The 22,272-nt window shown below is 43.8% G+C and overlaps 1 protein-coding gene across 1 annotated transcript; it reads right to left on the reverse strand.

The window, feature by feature from the left end:
- Nucleotides 1-18,003: 18,003 nt before the first annotated feature.
- Nucleotides 18,004-20,943, reverse strand: LOC123412051 (isoflavone reductase homolog). Its single transcript, XM_045105005.1, has 4 exons — nucleotides 20,567-20,943; nucleotides 19,700-19,940; nucleotides 19,411-19,614; nucleotides 18,004-18,310 (listed from the first exon to the last, which is right to left on the reverse strand). Exons 1-4 carry the CDS (start codon nucleotides 20,879-20,881, stop codon nucleotides 18,147-18,149), a joined length of 924 nt encoding a protein of 307 aa, XP_044960940.1. The 5' UTR covers nucleotides 20,882-20,943; the 3' UTR covers nucleotides 18,004-18,146.
- Nucleotides 20,944-22,272: the final 1,329 nt, after the last annotated feature.

Below are 22,272 nucleotides of genomic sequence, written 5' to 3' on the forward strand. Positions count from 1 at the left end.
CCCCGCCGTCCGCCGGAGTTCCATCGGTCCCCGGAGAGCCTTCCCGTCGAGCTGCCCTCGCCGGAGACGTGCAGAACCGCCAGCAGCCGTCGGCCCCGAGCAACCCCGCCGGCTCCCGCGATCTCCCTGCCCGGCTGCCGCCTCGGGCCGCCGCCACCGGGAATGGAGCCCCGGTGGCCGGATCCACCCGCGCCGCGTGGTCCTCGCCGGACCCCCCCCTTGCCGTCGGCGCTCCTTCGCCGGAGTGCTGCCTGACCGCCGCCAGGCTCCCGCACGGGAGGAGCGCAGCCGCCCGCCCGTTGACCGCGCGCAGGCCGCCTCCCTCCCGCTGGGCCAACCGCTCCGCCCCGCCTGGGCCTCCTCCGCCTGGGCCCCGAGCTGGCCCAAGGATGCCAGGCCTTGGCCTCCTCTTCCCAGGCCGGCCCCAAGGTATCTTCCCGCAGCCCTTTCCCTCGCTCTGAGCGCATGTTTGCTATGGGGCGCCCCCTGTTCGGCCCATTAGGCATTTAGGTTTTTTTTCGGAATTAGATAAATTCCAGGAAATAGTCATATATTAGATCGTCCGTAACTTTTATTCCATAAGGCGGATCGCGGCATGTAGCATATGGTTTTGGGGTAGTTTTGCGCGTAGAATACGATTTCACACCTTGCATATTTGTTTGACGTCGTTTAACGCGCCGTATGCCTAGAATCGTGTGCTGCCTATAATGTTTTGCCCGTAGTCTATTTTTCGCGCGTGTCCGGTTTGCCCGAATGCCGTAGATTAAATGTCCATGTTTTAGGAACCACTTTTCCATGTATTTTAGAGTAGCCATTGGTATTTTTGCATGTAGGGATTTGCCGCTAGTTTATTTCCCGTGTATAGGACATTATCTCGCATTTACGTGTGGCAATATTTTTGTGTTGCAACCCCACGTGTTGCAACCCCATATGTTTTATATGTTTTATATCTCGCATTTACGCATGTAGGGATTTTTCTGTGCAATTAGTTTAACTTTTCAGTAAGTTAGTTCGCGCGATATTTTGCTATGTTGCCCTCTTGTCTTTTTCGTAGATTTGTTCTGTGCTTCGTTTGATTAAGTTGTCAACTAGAGAGTTGTTCTTTGATGTTTACTCTAGCCCCTGGTATTTTTGGTTGCAATAGAAATGCATGTCTAGGTGTGGTTTGCTTGCTCTCAAGTTGCTAGAAATAGTGCTGATTTGGAGGTGCTGAAATATTTCTAAGTCTAGTATCTGTTATATTTTGTTGCTGTCTTGTCTTGCTTCTATCTTTTGATCTGTAGCTCTTTTGAGGTTGGTCCAATGGAGTTAGTTGTAGACCTTGTGATTCTCTAGCATGCTGTGAATTTTCATGCCATTTGGAGTCCTGTAGCTATTGGTTTTGCTGTTGTCAATATGGCTTCAGATCAAAAACTGCACTTTCATGAAGTGTAATTTTCACGAAGTCTGAAATAGTGTGTGGGAAGCCATTTTGTGACTTCTTTTCCTAGTGATCCTTGATGCCATGCTAGGTGTTGTTGGTTGTATGTTGTAGTGCTTCTTGCCCTCTATCGTGTCATGCCTTGGATGAGCATGTTGGGATTTTGGAGCTCGTAGTTGTGGGGTGTAGAAAATGTTATGTGGCTGATTTTGGCAGATTGTAGCGTTTTCTTGTTTTGCTCGTAGTTGTTGAACCGTAGCCCCGATTTGATTGTGTCCTACATGAAACTTGCTTAGAATCTCGTGTAGTTTCATTTTATCTTGCTGGTTGTATGTTTTGAAGTGCTTGTGACCGTCGTTGCACACATATTGCATTCATGCCATCGTATCTTGCGGTGCTTGTATCTTTTGATCCGTAGCTCCGTTGGAGATGATCTCTATGTGTAAATTGCTTGTAACGACGCGTAGAATCATGTGAACCTATTTGTTTTGTTGTTTAACAACTAATTAAATGTGTTAGTTCAGATCTGGACAGAATTGTAAATTAACATGTGAGGTCGTTTCGGAGATGCTATATGTCATTTCCGACCTCATTTAAAATGCCTAGATAGGTAGGTTACTTGTGCTTCACCTCGTGCCATGTTTAACCATATCTAATATTGCCGTGTGTCTAATCAGGATAGAACTAAATAATTAACGTGGAGTTTCGTCAATATGCAACTCGTTGCATATTGAACTTCACTTAATGTGTAGTGTCTGTTTGTGTGAATTGTCATGCCGTGAATTGCATGTATTCAGCTGCTCATGCATCATTTGTGTTGTGCATCGTGTGGTGAATTCCGTGTGTTGATTTGTGTTTCCGGTTTGCTTCATCTTGATAGAGTTCCGCAGCGTGCCGGATTGTGAGGACCCGTTCGACTACGTTGGTTCGTCTGCTTCACGGAGGCATTCTTCTTCCTAGCGGGATCTCAGGCAAGATGACCATTTCCCCAAATATCATTACTATCATTGCCATGCTAGCTTTACCGTTTCTATCGATTATGTCTCGTTGCCTACCACATGTTAAATATCAGCCTCTCAACAATGCCATGAAAACCTTCAACCTGTTCAACCTAGCAAACCACTGATTGGCTATGTTACCGCTTGCTTAACCCTGTGTTAGCGTTGCTAGTTGCAGGTGCATTGCTTCCATGTGATAACATGGGTTCCTTGTTATATCACATAATAATGCTATTTAATTTAATGCACCTATATACTCGGTAAAAGGTGGAAGGCTCGGCCTTTCTAGCCTGGTGTTTTGTTCCACCTTTGCCCCCTTAGTTTCGGCTACCGGTGTTATGTTCCATAATTGAGCGCTCCTAACACGATCGGGGTTGTTATGGGGACCCCCTTGATAATTCGTTTTAGATTAAAGCTGGTCTGGCAAGGCCCAACATTGGTACTACATTTGCCTAATCACCTAATAAAATTGCATAGGGACTTTCCGGACACCGAGGATAATTTAATCAACCCCCGGGCCAGTGCTCCTCATGAGTGTTGGTCCAAAACAGAGCAACTTATTAACGCTACCCGAGGCAACTCGGCGTTTGGCGTGGTAACCATTGCTCATCTGTCGTGTCCTGAGAACGAGATACGTGGCTCCTATCGGGATCGTCGACACGTCGGGCGGCCTTGCTGGATTAGTTTTACCTTTGACGAGATATCTTGTGCATCGGGATTCCGGTGATGCTTTGGGTAATCTCAGAGTTGAGGTTTTCCACTAGGGAATCCGATGAGATCGCGAGCTTCGTGATTGAGGATTTCTATGCGGCTTGTGGTAATTTGTGATGGACTAGTTGGAGCACCCCTGCAGGGTTAAATCTTTTCGGAAAGCCATGCCCGCGGTTATGTGGCAACATGGAAACTTTGTTTAACACTGGTTCTATATAACTTGAAGTTAACTTAATTAAAATATGCCAACTGTGTGCGTAACCGTGACTGTCTCTTTCGTGAATTCCTTCTCCGATCGAGGACACGGTGGGGTTATGCCTGACGTAGGTAGGTGTTCAAGATCATTCCTTTGATCATCAGTAGTCACGTCCGCTATGCGTAGATCTTCCCCCTCTTATTTCTTGTACTCGTAAGTTTAGCCACCAAATATATGCTTAGCAGCTGCTGCAACCTCACCACTTAACCTTACCGCACCTAATAAGCTTTGCTAGTCTTGATACCTTTGGAAATGAGATTGCTGAGTCCCTTGTGGCTCACAGATTACTACAACACCAGTTGCAGGTACATGTAAGGGTTACTTGACGCGAGCGCGTTGATTGTTCATTTGGAGTTGCTTCTTCTTCTTCTTCTTCATCGATCTAGGATGGGTTCCAGGCCGGTAGCCTGGATAGCAAGGATGGACGTCGTTCTTCTTTTTTCGTTTGTTTTCGTCCGTAGTCGGACCCTCTCTTCTTCATGATGTTTATGTAATGTACTGTTGTGACTCTGATGTAGCTTGTGGCGAGTGTAAGCCAATTATATATATATATATCTCTTCTTTTCAGTACATGTACTTGTAACGATATCCATTCTTGCGACACGACGAGATGCGCTTCTATCCCTGACGAGGCCCTCATGCCAAATTGAGGACAGGGTCACATCTTGGGCGTGACAGTAGCATTATGAGGTGATATCTCACTAAAATTTCAAGACGAAATTGTGTTCTCCCCGACTGTGCACCGTTGCTACAGTTCGTCGTTTCGAGACACCACGTGATGATCGGGTGTGATAGACTCAACGTTCACATACAACGGGTGCAAAACAGTTGCACACGCGGAACACTCGGGTTAAGCTTGACGAGCCTAGCATGTGCAGACATGGCCTCGGAACACATGAGACCGAAAGGTCGAGCATGAATCATATAGTTGATATGATTAGCATAGAGATGCTTACCACTGAAACTATTCTCAACTCATGTGATGATCGGACTTGAGTTAGTGAATTTGGATCATGTACCACTCAAATGACTAGAGAGATGTACTTTTTAGTGGGAGTTTAGCAAGTAATTTGATTAGTTAAACTTTAATTATCTTGAACATAGTCTAAGTCCACTTTGAAAATATTTGTTTTGTAGATCAATGGCTCACGCGACAGTCACCTTGAATTTTAATACGTTCCTAGAGAAAGCTAAGTTGAAAGATGATGGAAGCAACTTTGTAGACCGGGCTCATAATCTTAAGTTGCTCCCGCAAGCTGGGAAGAACGATTGTGATGGGGTTATAGTCCTAGGGTAGGGTCATAGGCCTGCCCTAGAGGTCCAACCCAAGGACTACCCCTCACAAGGGACAAGGCCCTTAGTCAGTTCCGACTGAACTAAGGAGTTCCATTCATCCAGTCGGTAACAGATCCTCGACCGTCCAGTCGGAGATTAGCATTCGGAGTTTATCAAACTAACCGACTGGATTCCACTCTGCGCATCGTAACCCCCCTAGAGGGAAACGGTCATACGTTTCCATATGCCTTAATTAGCATTTAGGACATACGTTACTTGTAACGTAGACATTTATTCGCCACTACTCCACCCCTGTGCACCGAACCGTTGTGGAGGGCAGCGCACTCTATATAAGCCACCCTCCCCCTCTGGTGCAGGGGTTAGCAATTCATTGTATTCGATATTCCACTCGACAACAAGCTCCCTGAGCACTGAGACGTAGGGCTATTACCTCCACCGTAGAGGGGCCTGAACTCATACAACCTCGCCGTAGCTAAGGCTTTGCCCATCCCTTTCGTACCCTACACATCTACTGTCAGGCTTATACCCACGACAGATTATGTCCTTAATGCTACGCTAGGAGATGAACCACCCGCCAATGCTGACCAAGATGTTAAGAACGCTTGGTTAACATGCAAGGAGGACTACTCAGTAGTTCAATGTGCAGTTTTGTATGGCTTAGAACCGGGACTTCAACGTCACTTTGAGCGTCATGGAGCATTCGACATGTTCCAGGAGTTGAAGTTTATCTTTCAGAAGAACGCCTGGATCGAGAGGTATGAGACCTCCGATAAATTCTATGCTTGCAAGATGGAGGAGAATTCGTCTATCAGTGAACATGTGCTCAAAATGTCTGGGTTCTCAAACCGTCTAGCTGAGCTGGGGATTGAACTCCCGCAAGAGGCCATCACTGACAAAATTCTTCAATCACTGCTACCAAGCTACAAGAGCTTTGTGTTGAACTATAACGTGCAAGGGATGAACAAGTCACCCGACGAGTTATTCACGATGCTGAAAGTCGCAGAGTCAGAACTCCGTAAAGAGCATCAAGTGTTGATGGTGAATAAGACCACTAGTTTCAAGAGAAACGACAAGGGAAAGAAGGATAATTCCAAGAAGAGCGGAAGCATGTTGCCAATCCGATGAAGAAACCCAAAGCTGGACCTAAGCCTGAAACGAAGTGTTATTATTGCAAGGGTCTGGGTCACTGGAAGCGCAGCTGCCCTAAGTATCTGGCTGATAAGAAGGTAGTGCTGCTGGCTACGCCTATAGGGATTTCCTTGGAAAATATGCAAAGGATTCCCCCGCGGCCTTGGAGCCTTGCGTTGGTGTTCACTTGAAGAGGAAAGGGTGATGTAGCACAGCGGCGGTAAGTATTTCTCTCAGTTTAAGAACCAAGGTATCAATCCAGTAGGAGGATCGCATCAAGTCACAAGTACCTGCACAAACACAAAGAGCTTGCACCCAACGCTATGAAGGGGTTGTCAATCCCTTATAGATTGTTTGCAAAGTGAGAACTGAAAGCAAAAAGTAAACAAAGCAAAGTAAAAGTAAAAGCAGAGATGATAATTGTGAGTAGACCCGGGGGCCGTAGTGTTCACTAGTGGCTTCTCTCATGAAAGCAAGTAGACGGTGGGTGAACGAATTACTGTCGAGCAATTGATAGAACCGTGCAAAGTCATGACGTTATCTATGGCAATGATCATACATATAGGCATCACGTCCAAAACAAGTAGACCGATACTTTATGCATCTACTACTATTACTCCACACGTCGACCGCTATCCAGCATGCATCTAGTGTATTGAGTTCATAAGAACAGAGTAACGCCTTAAGCAAGATGACATGATGTAGATGGACAATCTCAAATCTATGATGAAAGCCCATCTTGTTACCCTTGATGGCAACAACACGATGCGTGCCTTGCTGCCCCTTCTGTCACTGGGAAAGGTCACCGCACGGTATGAACCCAAAACCAAGCAATTCTCCCATTGCAAGAATCATAGATCTAGTTGGCCAAACAAAACCCAAGACTCGGAGAGACTTACAAGGATATCAAATCATGCATATAAGAAATTAGCAAAGAATCAAATATAATTCATAGATAATCTGATCACAAATCCACAATTCATCGGATCTCGACAAACACACCGCCAAAGAGGATTACATCGGATAGATCTCCATGAAGATCATGGAGAACTTTGTATTGAAGATCCAAGAGAGAGAAGAAGCCATCTAGCTACTAACTACGGACCCGTAGGTTTGAAGTAGACTACTCATGAGTCATTGGAGAGGCAATGATGTTGATGTAGAAGCCCTCCAGCTCCAAAGCCCCCTCCGGCAGGGCACCGGGAAGGGTCTCTAGATGAGATCTCGCGGAAACGGAAGCTTGCGGCGGCGGAAAAGTGGTTTCGTGGACGCCCTGATTTTTTCTGGGATTTTAGGGAATATATAGGCGAAAGAGCTAGGGCACGGGAGCTCTAGGGGGGCCACAAGCCTGGTAGCCGCGCCCCCCTGGCCGCGGCTACACGGCTTATGGGCTCCCTGTGAGCCTCCTGCCTTGGCCCTCAAGTCCCCCCGATCTTCTTCTATTCTGGAAAATTTCATTTCGGGGATTTTATTCCGTTTGGACTCCGTTCCAAAATCAGATCTGAAAAGAGTCAAAAACACAGAAAAAACAGGAACTGGCACTTGGCACTGAATTAATAAGTTAGTCCCAAAAAAGATATAAAAGGTATATAAAACATCCAAAGTTGACAAGATAACAGCATGAAATCATCAAAAATTATAGATACGTTTGAGACGTATCAAGCATCCCGAAGCTTAACTCCTGCTCGTCCTCGAGTAGGGAAGTGATAAAGAATGAATTTTTGATGCTTTCATGCTACCTAGCATAGATGTCCTTTGTAACTCCTCTTATGTGACATGAATGTTCAGATCCGTTAGATTCAAAACAATAGTTTGCTATTGACGTGGAGACAATAATACTTCAAGCAAACTAGCAAGGTAATCATGAACTTTCAAAATAACAAGGCCAAAAGAAAGTTATCCCTACAAAATCATATAGTCTGGCTATGCTCTATCATCCTTGCACAACGAATTTAAATCATGCACAACCTCGGTATTGGCCAAGTAATTGTTTTCACACCTTTACTTTCTCAAACTTTTTCAACTCTCACGCAATACATGAGCGTGAGCCATGGTTTTAGCACTATAAGTGGAATGGAGGGTGGTGGAGGTTGCAAGGCAAACAAGGAGAAGGTGGTCACATTGACTAGGCATATCAATGAGCTATGGAGATGCTCATCAATAGATATCAATGTGAATGAGTAGGGATTGCCATACAAATGATGCACTAGAGCTTAGAGTATGTGAAAGCTCTTAAAGAAAACTGGTGGGTGTGCATCCAACTTGCTTGCTCACGAAGACCTAAGGCAATTTTGAGGAAGCCCATCATTGGAATATACAAGCCAAGTTATATAATGAAAATTTCCCACTAGCTATATGGTGGTGACAAAATGAGAGACTCTTAATCATGAAGATCATGGTGCTTAATAAGCACAAGTGTGGAAAGGAGATAGTAGCATTGTCCATTCTCTCTTTTTCTCTCATTTGTTTTTGGTGGGCTCTTTGGCGTCTTTTTTTTATTTTTTATTTTTTTATTTTTGTGGGCATCTTTGGCCTATTTTATTTCCTCACATGGGACAATGTTCCATCAATGATGATCATCACACTTACAACTCAAAAATTAGAGCAATGATGACTCTATATGGAATGCCTTCGGTAGTGTACCGTGACAATGATCTAGCATGGCATAGACATCAATGGAAACATCATGCTAGCTATCTTATGATCATGCAATGGCAATGTAGAAGCTGTGGCACATGTCATGGTGGTAGTTGCATGGCAATATATCTCGGAATGGCTTTGAAAAAGCCATAGTAGGTAGGTATGGTGGCTGTTTTGAGGGAGGCTAATGGTGGTTTTATGCACCGGCGAAAGTTGCACGACACTAAAGAAGATAGTGATGGTGGAAGGTGAAAGTGCATCTAAACCATGGACTCAACATTAGTCATGAAGAATTCATATACTTGTTGCAAAAGTTTTAGTAGTAATCGAAACAAAGCATTCAACGCATACTTCTAGGGGAAGGGTTGGTAGGTATAAACTATCGCGCGATCCCGACCGCTACACAAAGGATGACAATCAATAAACTAATCATGCTCAAACTTCATCACATAGCGGTTCACCATACGTGCATGCTATGGGAATCACTAACTTCAACACAAGTATTTCTAGATCCACAACCCCTTACTAGTGTAACTTCAATATTACCACGACCACAACTCAAAACTAATTGAGATGAATCAAACTTCTCTAACTACTCAATGCACATGAAGGTGGAAGTTTTCATATCCCTTTGGATAACTACCCCTTTTGAGACTACTTTCATAGCATAGATCAACTACCATGCCACACACTTCCGTGCTCTAAAAGATAGAAGTGAAACACATCGAGCAAAATCAACTAGCTCAAAAGATATAAGTGAAACACATCTGAGCTGAATTGCCTAACCAAAGGATATAAGTGAAGCTCGACAAAATCACGATGAGTGCATGTCTCTCTCTCTAGGTGTGCAGCAAGGAAGATTGTGACACAACAAAAATAAAAGACTCCTATGATACAAGACGCTCCAAGCAAATCACATAACATGTGGTAATAAAAATATAGCCCCAAGTAACGTTACCGATGTATTGAAGACGAAAGAGGGGATGCCTTCTCGGGGCATCCCCAAGCTTAGGCTTTTTCGGCATCCTTGAATCAACTTGGGGTGCCTTGGGCATCCCCAAGCTTGATATCTTGCCACTCTTTATCTCTTTGTCCATAAGAACTTCACCCAAAACGTGAAAACTTCACAACACGAAACTTAAACAGAAAGTCGTGATATCATTAGTATAAGAAAGCAAATCACCACTTCCTTAGGTACTGTAGCAAACTTAAATTCTACTTGTGTTGATGTTGGGTTACTGTATTTTCAATCTTCCATGGCTAATACCCCCCGATACTATCCATAGTTTCATCAAAATAAGCAACCAACTCAACAAAAACAGAATCTGTTAACAGCAGACCAGTCTGTAGCAATCTCTATACTTCGTATACTTCTGGTACTTCAAAAATTCTGAAAAATTACGACAGTCTGAAGAATTTGCGTAGCAATCAGAAGCAAAAAGAATCAAGTCAAAAGCTCTCACAGAACAAAAAATGAAAATTCTTTTCGTGAGCAGAAAGTTTCTGTCTTTTCCAGCATGATCAAACGATCATCCCCAAGACTAATCATAACGGTTTTACTTGGCACAAACGCAAAATAAACACAAAAAACACAATCATAACAGAATTATGAAAGTGTGGAAAACACAAAATAGAAAGAAAAAGGATAGATTCGTTGGGTTGCCTCCCAACAAGCGCTATTGTTTAACACCCTTAGCTAGGCATTGAAAATTCAATGATGCTCACACAAAAGACAAGAATTGAAGCACAACGAGAGCATCATAAAGCATGTGAAAATCACATCTAAGTCTAACATACTTCCTATGCATAGGCATTTTATAGGAAAACAGATTGTCAAGACAACCAATAGTTACCATATGCAAGGAAGAAGAAAGAGACAATAGCAATCTCAACATAACGAGAGGTGATTTAGTGATATGAAAGTTTCTACCACCATATTTTCCTCTCTCATAATAATTACATGTGGGAACATATTCGAATTCAACAATGTAACTATCACATAGGATATTCTTTCCATGATCCACATGCATGCAAAGTTAACGCTCTTAAAAAATAGTGGGATTATCATCAACTAAAGTCATGACTTCTCCAAACCCACTTTCAATAATATTGCAAATATCATATTCATCATGGGGCTTAAACAAATTTTCAAGATCACAAGAAAAATCATTGCCCCACTCATGATCATTGCAACAAGTAGTGGACATAGCAAAACTAGCATCCCCAAGCTTAGGGTTTTGCATATTTGTAGCATGATTGTCACTAATAGAATTTATAGTGAAACCATTGCAATCATGCTTTTCATCCAAGGAGCCCTCGTGAATCACTTCATAAATTTCTTTCTCACAATTTCCAGATTCACGCATCTCAAGCAAAACTCCATAAAGATAGTCAAGTGCACTCAACTCACTAGCAATTGGATCAACATAATTGGATCTCTTAAAGAGATTAGCAAGTGGACGAGGATCCATATCACTAGATTTTCAGCAAGCGAAGATGCAAGCATATTGAAGGCACATGGCACGCAAGCGAACAGAAAGCAAGCGAGAGAAAAGGGCGAACGAAAAAGGAAAATAGGTGAAGTGGGGGAGAGGAAAACCAGAGGCAACTAGCAAACAAAGTAAATGCAAGAGATGAGTTTGCGACACCTACTTGGATGAGTTCTTGACTTGATCCTCCCCGGCAACGGTGCCAGAAATCCTTCTTGCTGCTGGCTACGCCTATAGGGATTTCCTTGGCAAATATGCAAAGGATTCCCCCGCGGTCTTGGAGCCTTGCGTTGGTGTTCCCTTGAAGAGGAAAGGGTGATGTAGCACAGCGGCGGTAAGTATTTCCCTCAGTTTGACAACCAAGGTATCAATCCAGTAGGAGGATCGCGTCAAGTCACAAGTACCTGCACAAACACAAAGAGCTTGCACCCAACGCTATGAAGGGGTTGTCAATCCCTTATAGATTGTTTGCAAAGTGAGAACTGAAAGCAAAAAGTAAACAAAGCAAAGTAAAAGTAAAAGCGGAGATGATAATTGTGAGTAGACCCGGGGGCTGTAGTGTTCACTAGTGGCTTCTCTCATGAAAGCAAGTAGACGTGGGTGAACGAATTACTGTCGAGCAATTGATAGAACCGTGCAAAGTCATGACGTTATCTATGGCAATGATCATACATATAGGCATCACGTCCAAAACAAGTAGACCGATACTTTATGCATCTACTACTATTACTCCACACGTCGACCGCTATCCAGCATGCATCTAGTGTATTGAGTTCATAAGAACAGAGTAACGCCTTAAGCAAGATGACATGATGTAGATGGACAATCTCAAATCTATGATGAAAGCCCATCTTGTTACCCTTGATGGCAACAACACGATGCGTGCCTTGCTGCCCCTTCTGTCACTGGGAAAGGTCACCGCACGGTATGAACCCAAAACCAAGCAATTCTCCCATTGCAAGAATCATAGATCTAGTTGGCCAAACAAAACCCAAGACTCGGAGAGACTTACAAGGATATCAAATCATGCATATAAGAAATCAGCAAAGCTCAAATATAATTCATAGATAATTTATCACAAATCCACAATTCATCGGATCTCGACAAACATACCGCCAAAGAGGATTACATCGGATAGATCTCCATGAAGATCATGGAGAACTTTGTATTGAAGGTCCAAGAGAGAGAAGAAGCCATCTAGGTACTAACTACGGACCCGTAGGTCTGAAGTAGACTACTCACGAGTCATTGGAGAGGAAATGATGTTGATGTAGAAGCCCTCCAGCTCCAAAGTCCCCTCCGGCAGGGCACCGGGAAGGGTCTCCAGATGAGATCTCGCGGAAACGGAAGCTTGCGGCGGCGGAAAAGTGGTTTCGTGGATGCCCTGATTTTTTCTGGGATTTTAGGGAATATATAGGCGAAAGAGCTAGGGCAGGGGAGCTCCAGGGGGGCCACAAGCCTGGTAGCCGCGGGCCACCTGGCCACGGCTACAGGGCTTGTGGGCTCCCTGTGGGCCTCCTGCCTTGGCCCTCAAGTCCCCCGATCTTCTTCTATTCTGGAAAAATTCATTTCGGGGATTTTATTCCGTTTGGACTCCGTTCCAAAATCAGATCTGAAAAGAGTCAAAAACACAGAAAAAACATGAAGTGACACTTGGCACTGAATTAATAAGTTAGTCCCAAAAAAGATATAAAAGGTATATAAAACATTTAAAGTTGAGAACATAACAACATGAAACCATCAAAAATTATAGATACGTTTGAGACGTATCAGGCAGCCAAGAAAAAATCAGGTATATTCGATATACATGTTATTGATGTGTACTTAACCAGCTCTCATAGTAGTGCCTGGGTATTCAGTACCGGTTCTGTTGCTCATATTTGCAACTCGAAAAAGGAACTGTGGAATAAGCTAAGGCTGGCGAAAGATGAAGTGACGATGCGCGTGGGAAATGGGTCCAAGGTTGATGCAATCGCCGTCGACACAGTTTCACTTCAGTTACCATCAGGATTAGTTATGGACTTAAATAATTGTTATTTAGTGCCTGCGTTAAGTATGAACATTATATCTGGATCTTGTTTATTGCGAGACGCTTACTCGTTTAAGTCAGAGAATAATGGTTGTTCTATTTCAATGAGTAATATATTTTATGGTCATGCACCCAATGTGAGAGGATTGTTCATATTGAATCTTGATAGCGATGATACACATATACATAACATTGAGACCAAAAGAGTTAGAGTTAACAATGATAGCGCCATGTTTTTATGGCACTGCCGCTTAGGTCATATTGGTGTAAAGCGCATGAAGAAACTCCATACCGATGGACTTTTGGAGTAACTTGACTTTGATTCACTTGACACGTGTGAACCATGCCTCATGGGCAAGATGACTAAGACTCCGTTCTCTAGAACAATGGAGCGTGCAAGTGACTTGTTGGAAATCATACATACCGATGTGTGCGGTCCGATGAATGTGGAGGCGTGCGGCGGATATCGTTATTTTCTCACCTTTAGTGACGATTTGAGTAGATATGGTTATGTCTACTTGATGAAGCACAAGTCTGAAACGTTTGAGAAGTTCAAGCAATTTCGGAGTGAAGTTGAAAATCATCGTAACAAGAAGATCAAGTTCCTACGGTCTGATCGTGGGGGTGAATATCTGAGTTTCGAGTTTGGTGCTCACTTAAGACAATGTGGAATTGTTTCACAGTTGACACCGCCTAGAACACCACAGCGTAATGGTGTGTCCGAATGTCGTAATCGTACTTTATTAGAGATGGTGCGATCTATGATGTCTCTTATCGATTTTCCGTTATCGTTTTGGGGTTATGCATTAGAGACAGCTGCATTCACTTTAAATAGGGCACCATCAAAATCCATTGAGACGACACCATACGAACTGTGGTATGGTAAAAGACCAAAGTTGTCGTTTCTTAAAGTTTGGGGATGTGATGCTTATGTCAAAAAACTTCAGCCTGAAAAGCTGGAACCCAAAGCGGAAAGGTACGTCTTCATAAGTTACCCAAAAGAGACAGTTGGGTATACCTTCTATCTCAAATCCGAGGGCAAAGTGTTTGTTGCTAAAACGGAGCTTTTCTTGAGAAGGAGTTTCTCTCGAAAGAATTGAGTGGGAGGAAGATAAAACTTGATGAGGTTGTCGAACCTCTAATCCCTCTAGATGGTGGCGCAGGGCAAGGGGAAACCCGTGTTGCTACGACGCCGGTTGAGGAGGAAGTTGATGATGATGATCATGAAACTTCGGATCAAGTTCCTATCAGACCTCGTAGGTCGACAAGATCATGTACTGCTCCTGAGTGGTACGGTAATCCTGTTTTATCAATTATGTTGTTAGACAACAACGAACCTGCAAATTATGAAGAAGCAATGGTGGGCCCGGATTCCAACAAATGGTTGAAGGCCATGAAGTCCGAGATAAGATCTATGTAAGAGAACAAAGTATGGACTTTGGAGGTACTACTTGAAGGCCGCAAGGCTATTCAGAACAAATGGATCTTTAAGAAGAAGACAGATGCAGACGGTAATGTGACCATTTATAAAGCTCGACTTGTGGCAAAGGGTTTTTCACAAGTTCAAGGAGTTGACTACGATGAGATGTTCTCACCGGTAGCGATGCTTAAGTCCGTCCAAATCATGTTAGCAATAGCTGCATTTTTCAATTATGAAATCTGGCAGATGGATGTCAAAACGGCGTTCCTTTACGATTTTCTTAAGGAAGAGTTGTATATGATGCAACCTGAAGGTTTTGTCAATCCGAAGAATGCTAACAAAGTATGCAAGCTCCAGCGATCCATTTATGGACTGGTGCAAGCATCTCGGAGTTGGAATAAGCGCTTTGATGAGATGATCAAAGCATTTGGGTTTATAAAAGTGGTTGGGGAATCTTGTATTTACAACAAAGTGAGTGGGAGCTCTGCGGCGTTTCTAATATTATATGTAGATGACATATTGCTGATTGGAAACAACGTGGAGCTTTTGGAGAGCATAAAGGATTACTTGAATAAAAGTTTCTCTATGAAGGACCTAGGAGAAGCTGCTTAGATTCTAGGCATTAAGATCTATAGGGATAGATTAAAATGCGTGATAGGACTTTCACAAAGCACATAACTTGATAAAGTTTTTAAGAAGTTCAAAATGGATCTATCCAAGAAAGGGTTCTTGTCATTGTTACAAGGTATAAAATTGAGTAAGACTCATTGCCCAGCAACTGCGGAAGATAGAGAACAAATGAGTTCCGTTCCCTACGCTTCAGCCGTAGGTTCTATCATGTATGCAATGTTGTGCACTAGACGAGACGTCAGCTTGGCCATAAGTATGGCAGGCAGGTTTCAGAGTAATCCAGGAGTGGATCACTAGACGGCGATCAAGAATATTCTGAAGTACCTGAAAAGGACTAAGGAAATGTTTCTCGTTTATGGAGGTGACAAAGAGCTCGTCGTAAAAGGTTACGTCGACGCAAGTTTTGACACCGATCCAGGTGACTCTAAGTCACAAACCGGATACGTATTTATTCTGAATGGGGGTGCGGTAAGCTGGTGCAGTTCCAAGAAAAGCGTCGTAGCAGATTCTACATGTCAAGCGGAGTACATGGCTGCCTCGGAGGCAGCAAAGGAGGGTGTCTGGATGAAGCAGTTCATGACTGATCTTGGAGTTGTGCCAAGCGCACTAAATCCAATAACTCTGTTATGTGACAACACTGATGCCATTGCCTTAGCAAAGGAACCAAGGTTTCACAAGAAGACCAGACACATGAAACGACGCTTCAACCTCATTCGCGACTACGTCGAAGGAGAGGACGTGAATATTTGCAAAGTGCACACGGATCTGAATGTAGCAGACCCGCTGACTAATCCTCTTCCACGAGAAAAACATGATCAACACCAGAACTGTATGGGTGTTCGATTTATTACAATGTAAATCACATGGTGATGTGAGGACTAGATTATTGATTATAGTGAAAGTGGGAGACTGTTGGAAATATGCCCTAGAGGCAATGATAAATAGTTATTATTATATTTCCTGTTTAATGATGATCGTTTATTATCCATGCTATAATTGTATTGAATGAAAACATAGATACATGTGTGGATACGTAGACAAAACAATGTCCCTATCAAACCTCTAGTTGGCTAGCCAGTTGATCAATGATAGTCAAGGTTTTCTGACTATATGCAAGTGTTGTCACTTGATAACTGGATCACATCATTAGGAGAATCATGTGATGGACTAGACCCAAACTATGAAAGTAGCATATTGATCGTGTCGTTTTATTGCTATTGTTTTCTGCGTGTCAAGTATTTGTTCCTATGACCATGAGATCATATAACTCAATGGCACCGGAGGAATACCTTGTGTGCATCAAACGTCGCAACGTAGCTGGGTGACTATAAATGTGCTCTATAGGTATATCCGAAGGTGTCTGTTGAGTTAGTATGGATCGAGACTGGGATTTGTCACTCCATGTGACGGAGAGGTATCTCGGGGCCTACTCGGTAATACAACATCACACACAAGCCTTGCAAGCAATGTGACTAAGTGTGAGTCACGGGATCTTGTATTGCAGAACGAGTAAAGATACTTGCCGATAACGAGATAGAAAAAGGTATGCGGATACCGACGATCAAATCTCGGGCAAGTAACACACCGAAGGACAAAGGAAATGACATACGAGATTATATGAATCCTTGACACTGAGGTTCAATCGATAAGATATTCGGAGAATATGTAGGATCCAATATGGGCATCCAGGTCCCGCTATTAGATATTGACCGAGGAGTACGTCGGGGCATGTCTACATAGTTCTCGAACCCGCAGGGTGTGCACACTTAAGGTTCGACGATGTTTTAGTATGGTTGAGTTATATGTGTGGTTACCAAATGTTGTTCGGAGTCCCGGGTGAGATCACGGACGTCACGAGGGTTTCTGGAATGGTCCGGAAACGAAGATTGATATATATGATGATTTCATTTGGTTATCGGAAGGTTTTCGGGCATTACCGACATTGTACCGGGAGTGACGAATGCGTTCCGGAAGTTCACTGGGAGGGGGGCAACCCACCCGGAGGAAGCCCAATGGCCTTAGGGGTGGCGCACCAGCCCTTAGTGGGCTGGTGGGACAGCCCAAGAGGGCCTTGGAGCCAAGAGAAGAAAACCAAAGAGAAAAAAAGGAAGGTGGGAAGGAAGAGAAGGACTCCACTTTACAATCCTAATTGGAGTAGGATTCCTCCTCTCCTCCTAGCCGGTGCACCCTTGAGGGCTTGGCCCTCAAGGAAAGCCTCCTCCCCCTCCCTCCTATATATAGTGGTGATTTAGGGCTGATTTAAGACAACTTTTGTCACGTGCAACTCAGATCTAGACATCATAGTTTTACCTCTAGATCGTATTTCTGCGAAGCCCTGCAGGAGTAGATCGTCACCACCACCGGAGCGCCGTCACGCTGTCGGAGAACTCATCTACTTCTCCGTCTTTCTTGCTGGATCAAGAAGGCCGATATCATCGTCGAGCTGTACGTGTGCTGAACGCGGAGGTGCCGTCCGTTTGGCGCTAGATCGGAACGGGTCGTGGGACGGATCGCGGGACGGTTTATGGGACGGTTCATGGGGCTGATCGAGGGACGTGAAGACGTTCCACTACATCAACCGCGTTTCTTAACGCTTCCTGTTGTGCGATCTACAAGGGTACGTAGATCTAAATCTCCTCTCGTAGATGGACATCACCATGATATGTTTTCATGTGCGTGGGAAAATTTTGGTTTTCCATGCAACGTTCCCCAACAATATAGGCATCCGGTGCGGGCTCAAATCTTGGGCCTCGCACGGTGGAGGTTAGGGTTCGACCCGTAAACGCGCTGTAAAAACGCATATATGCCGGCTCGAGGGGTCTTTTTGCGAGCACGGTAAAACTTTTACAGGCCGGACGTGCGATACAGGGTCTGTTCTGGCCACTAAAATGGGCCGAACCCGTATACTCGCCGGAATTTTACGGGTTCGGCCCTTTTACGGTGTCTGCTAGAGATGCTCTAAAGTATATCTATATACATCCATATGTACTATTCTAATGAAATCTTTAAAAATATTTATATTTAGGAATGGAGGGAGTATGTCGCATGATAGATGATTCTCATGCATAGATGTGAAATATGTATGTTGGGATACTTAGAAGAGTGGGGATCTCTCTTAGGTATGCAAGATTACAAATAACGTTTCATGTACTCCTCCATCCGGGTGTATTGAACCTCTGGGTAGAGTAGAGAAGCTTCCTCTCCATCCTCCCCAATATCAAAGTTTGTTGAGCAACCCTCGTAGAAAATGTGGTGGAAATGCCCAACCGCCATCTGATTTGTAATGTCCGTACCTTCACACAAGTAGAATAGTCTCAACCGGGATTTACTTGCCATCTGGGTAAACTTGTGTTTCAAGTATCCTAATAATTTCTATTTAACAACAGAAAAATATTTACCATCCATGATCATAACAAATCTTAGATAGTAAAAAGGTAAACAGTTGTTGAATATGTAAAGCATAATATAAAAAAAGTAACAACAGAAAATATTTACCATCCCTGATTACAACAGATCTTAGATAGTAAGAAGGCAAACAATTGTTGAATATGTAAACCATAATAATAATAAAAAACTTGTGTAGAAGGGAGACATATTTATCCTAATTATTTAATATGTACTGGGTTTATATGAGACTCCCTACATGAGTTTGAGATCATTTTATTCATGGCACGACTATTATCATCTAACTAGTGAAATTTTGTCACGATCAGTTTAGTTTTGCTATTACCACCTAACTAATTAAGATAGGTTTCTTGTGTACATATATATCAATAGTGAAGCTCAATAGTGGCAGACGTGGCAAGCGACTCAAACTTGACGAAAAATAATAATAGTGAAGCCCGACTACACAGTTTCGAAAACAACATCTCTTCTGAATGGAGGTAACATTAACAATTTGATATTATAAACTTTTCGAAGTGGATGGAAATCAGGTATTTAGTTACAGCTTGTAACTCCATAAGAGAGATATTATAAACTTTTCGAAGTGGATGTGAAGTATTATACAATAGTTTATCTTTTCATGTTATCCCTGACAATGAAGGATTGTGTATGTTGAGAGAAAATATGTATGACTGAAATAATAAGAATCATGTAACAGGAAATGACTTCATGTGCACAATAGGATAATGTGTGTGCTTAGGTGGTAAGAGAGCATTTCTTGAAGAGAAGCCTAACATAATCCCATTGTATATAACCTAAGATAACCATATTGAAAATGTTTTATAGTTCCATCGTACTAATTATGTGAGCATCTATGTTTGTATTGTGTTTCATAAAATAAATTTGGAAATATTTTCCAAGAAAATTTGTGGACATATGATATTTTTGATGCTACTAAAGCTGTCATCTTCAATATTTAGCTTCAACCAAATAGACGATTCCTTCTTACCTTCCATTGACGCCAAGAACTCATCAGACGGAATGGGAATTCTCTCAAGAACTTTTCCTGAGAGTTTTTCCCATTTAGCAATCAACTCATTTTGACTAAGGATGTTTTCCGCCGGCCTTAGGTATATTGTCTTGTTCAAGGCCCTAGGATCATCAATCGACTTGATGGTGTATGTTGCAACGTCATCTTCGTCCATGAATATCACTGCATAATACAATGCAAGTATATACAGTCAGAGGTGGGATTACTGTATCATTGTGGTTTGAACACATATGTTCACGCTTATGACCTTTGACGCTGCCATCACCATACACGTGAACTTTCTCTTTGGGCGGGAGAAGGGTACGCATTTGAGAGAGGTTAGGAACAAAGAAAGCAGCAAAGCAGTTAGCGGAAACATAGGTGTGTGGAATGTTTGCTCCTTCTATTGCCCTTCTTATCTCCATCTTCTCGTCAAATGTGACCCTTCCTGGTTCTAGAGCTTGCGCCATCCTCGCTGGGTCGATGCCGAATTCAGATGGCAGGAAACGCTGCATGCAGAATTGTAATATATTACTGTATGTTTGTATGACTGCACCTTAAGATAGATGAGATCAAACCTGCCTCGGTGCTCTGCGGCTGTTGCTTTATTCTCCACCAAATCGACATTCTTCTCCATGCATTGCAGATCAAACCCTCACTCATTGCATTTTAAATCTACATTGCTGATCTACATCGAAATTCTTTAACTTTTTTAAACAGATGTCCTAAAGCAACTTGGCATGCGGTTCAAAAGAAAAGAAAAAGCGACTTGGCAACTTTATTAGTGCATTTTTAAGCAGGCGGGTTATTTAGTCTGAACCTGCCGAGTACTGGAAACATGTGAAAAACCAGTGCCAGATTTGAAAAGCTAAACTTGAGGGAATTTCTTAATAAAGACGATTGCTTCAGGGAATTTGTTCGTGGGGACATGCTGGACGGAGAATCTCTCCCATGGAGTGATACAGAGGTGGCGCCGTTGTCGCCAACGTCGACTACCACAGAGATGTGGCTTCTTCCCAGTCGATCTTTCCGTGTTCTCAAGATCTCAGGAAATGGATCTACCGATCTCGAGGAATTTGACTGATTCATATGCCTTCTAAATTTAGTAGTTGCGCGAGTTAATTAAGCGACCGACCTTGATATTTCCAGCTTCTTTGATGGCCTCCACTAGCTTGAGCTGCAGCAGGAAGTGAAGCCCGGAGATGGCCGACACCACCACGTCCACCTGCTTCACGGCGGCGACGAGGCTCCGGTGGTCCTCCATCGACGCCTCGACGAGGCGCGCTCCCTGCGCTTTGAACGACAGCAGCAGCTGGAGCTTATCGATGTTGAGGCCGATCTCCGGCCGCGTAAGGATGAAGGTCCGGTGGCCATGGGCCAAGCTCGCCCTCACAATCCTCCTGCCGATGTATCCAGTGCCACCAACTACAAGAACCTTACTCTTCTCCATGCCTCAAGCAAAGATTAGAAATTTAGAATGAGGTGGTTGCTGCAGACCTTCGGGTTATGTGGGTACAAAAGTCCGACGTTGATGGGTCTGAGTGGACTCTTCGTTGTATTCAGTTACAAGACAGATAGAAAAGGCAGACATGGGGAGCGTGACGGTTGAAGGAAAACGAACTTTTCTACCATCACATATTTCTAACTTCTAAGTACTACTATATGTCATAGTTTAAAAAATCGAAACAAACCAAAAGAAAACCAAAACCAGTGGGCTCATCGGTCTTTTAAGCTTTGCGCACCCTTTCAAAATCGGACCGGTTAAAACCGATAAAACCACATGTTTTTCTTTTGTGAAAACCGGATGATAAAATGGCGTTGCCGGCGGTGGCGCCGATCCACAAACATGGCGAGGCCTTGGGCTCCGATGAAGTGGGACGGCTCCTCCCAAAAGGGGTGCGCTGATGAGAGGGAGTGGCTCCCGCGAGGGACCCTCCTCGATGTGGAGGAGATGCGTGCCCGTGCTCGGGTTTTGGTGTTGAAAATGAAGAAGAGGCAGCCAGATCTCAAGAGGCCACCAAGGCCAGCCGATGGTGGTCTTCTCCCGATGATAGAGGAGATGAGAGATGGGATGTGGGATCTACTAGAGAAAGGAGGCGGGAGTCGAATGGAGGAAGAGACGGAAGGGTCTAGGAGGCAAGGGGATCAAAAGGACAAGGAGGAAAGAGGTGGAAGATGCGTGGAGATTAGGATGCCACACATGGAAGACGATGAGGAGAAGTTTGGGAAGATGGTGCCGGAAAGGAAGGACCGGGATGGCGCGACGGTGAAGGATAGGTCCAAGATTGACGACGACCGAAAGGTAATCTGTTCCTCAGGTACTTGGCATGAAATCCTAGGTATTGTAGAGAAAACATGAAAGTCTAGACTGAGGCTTGGAAGGAGAATGGAGTGGACGGAATATATGTGGCAACCGGAGGTGCCCTACCACGTTGAGATCTGGCACTAGGAGAGGAAGCTATGGAAGGATACAAGACATAAAGGAATGTTGGGGCTGGAGAGAGGTATGGAGGAAGGAGATAAAACTAGCACCAAAACGGGAAAAAATCAGGTCTGTACAAAGGAATTCCCTGGGCGGTCCATGGTAGGTCAACGACAAGCTAAGGGGTTAAAAGGGCAGATGAAAGAAACTGGGCATCCACGCAAACAAAACACCCAAACACCACAAAGGTCAGGAGAGATGGGTGGTAACCAGACCCATGGTGGAGGGAAGAACAAGGCAGTGGATGCGAACGAGGGAAGCGGCATGAGGGAGAACGCAACACCAGTAGCTCATCCCCATGACAGGGGGTGTCAGTGTCAAATCTGGCGGATCTCGGGTAGGGGGTCCCGAACTGTGGA

Source organism: Hordeum vulgare, chromosome 7H (assembly GCF_904849725.1).
Source record: "Hordeum vulgare subsp. vulgare chromosome 7H, MorexV3_pseudomolecules_assembly, whole genome shotgun sequence".
Lineage (NCBI taxonomy): Eukaryota > Viridiplantae > Streptophyta > Magnoliopsida > Poales > Poaceae > Hordeum > Hordeum vulgare.

Coding starts and splice junctions, on each gene's coding strand:
- LOC123412051 (XM_045105005.1), bottom strand. CDS start 20,881: ATGGAGAAGAGTAAGGTTCTTGTAGTTGGTGGCACTGGATACATCGGC. Junction 19,941..20,566: donor AAGAAGCTGGAAATATCAAG/GTCGGTCGCTTA, acceptor TTCTGCATGCAG/CGTTTCCTGCCATCTGAATT. Junction 18,311..19,410: donor GTTCTTGGCGTCAATGGAAG/GTAAGAAGGAAT, acceptor ACTTGTGTGAAG/GTACGGACATTACAAATCAG.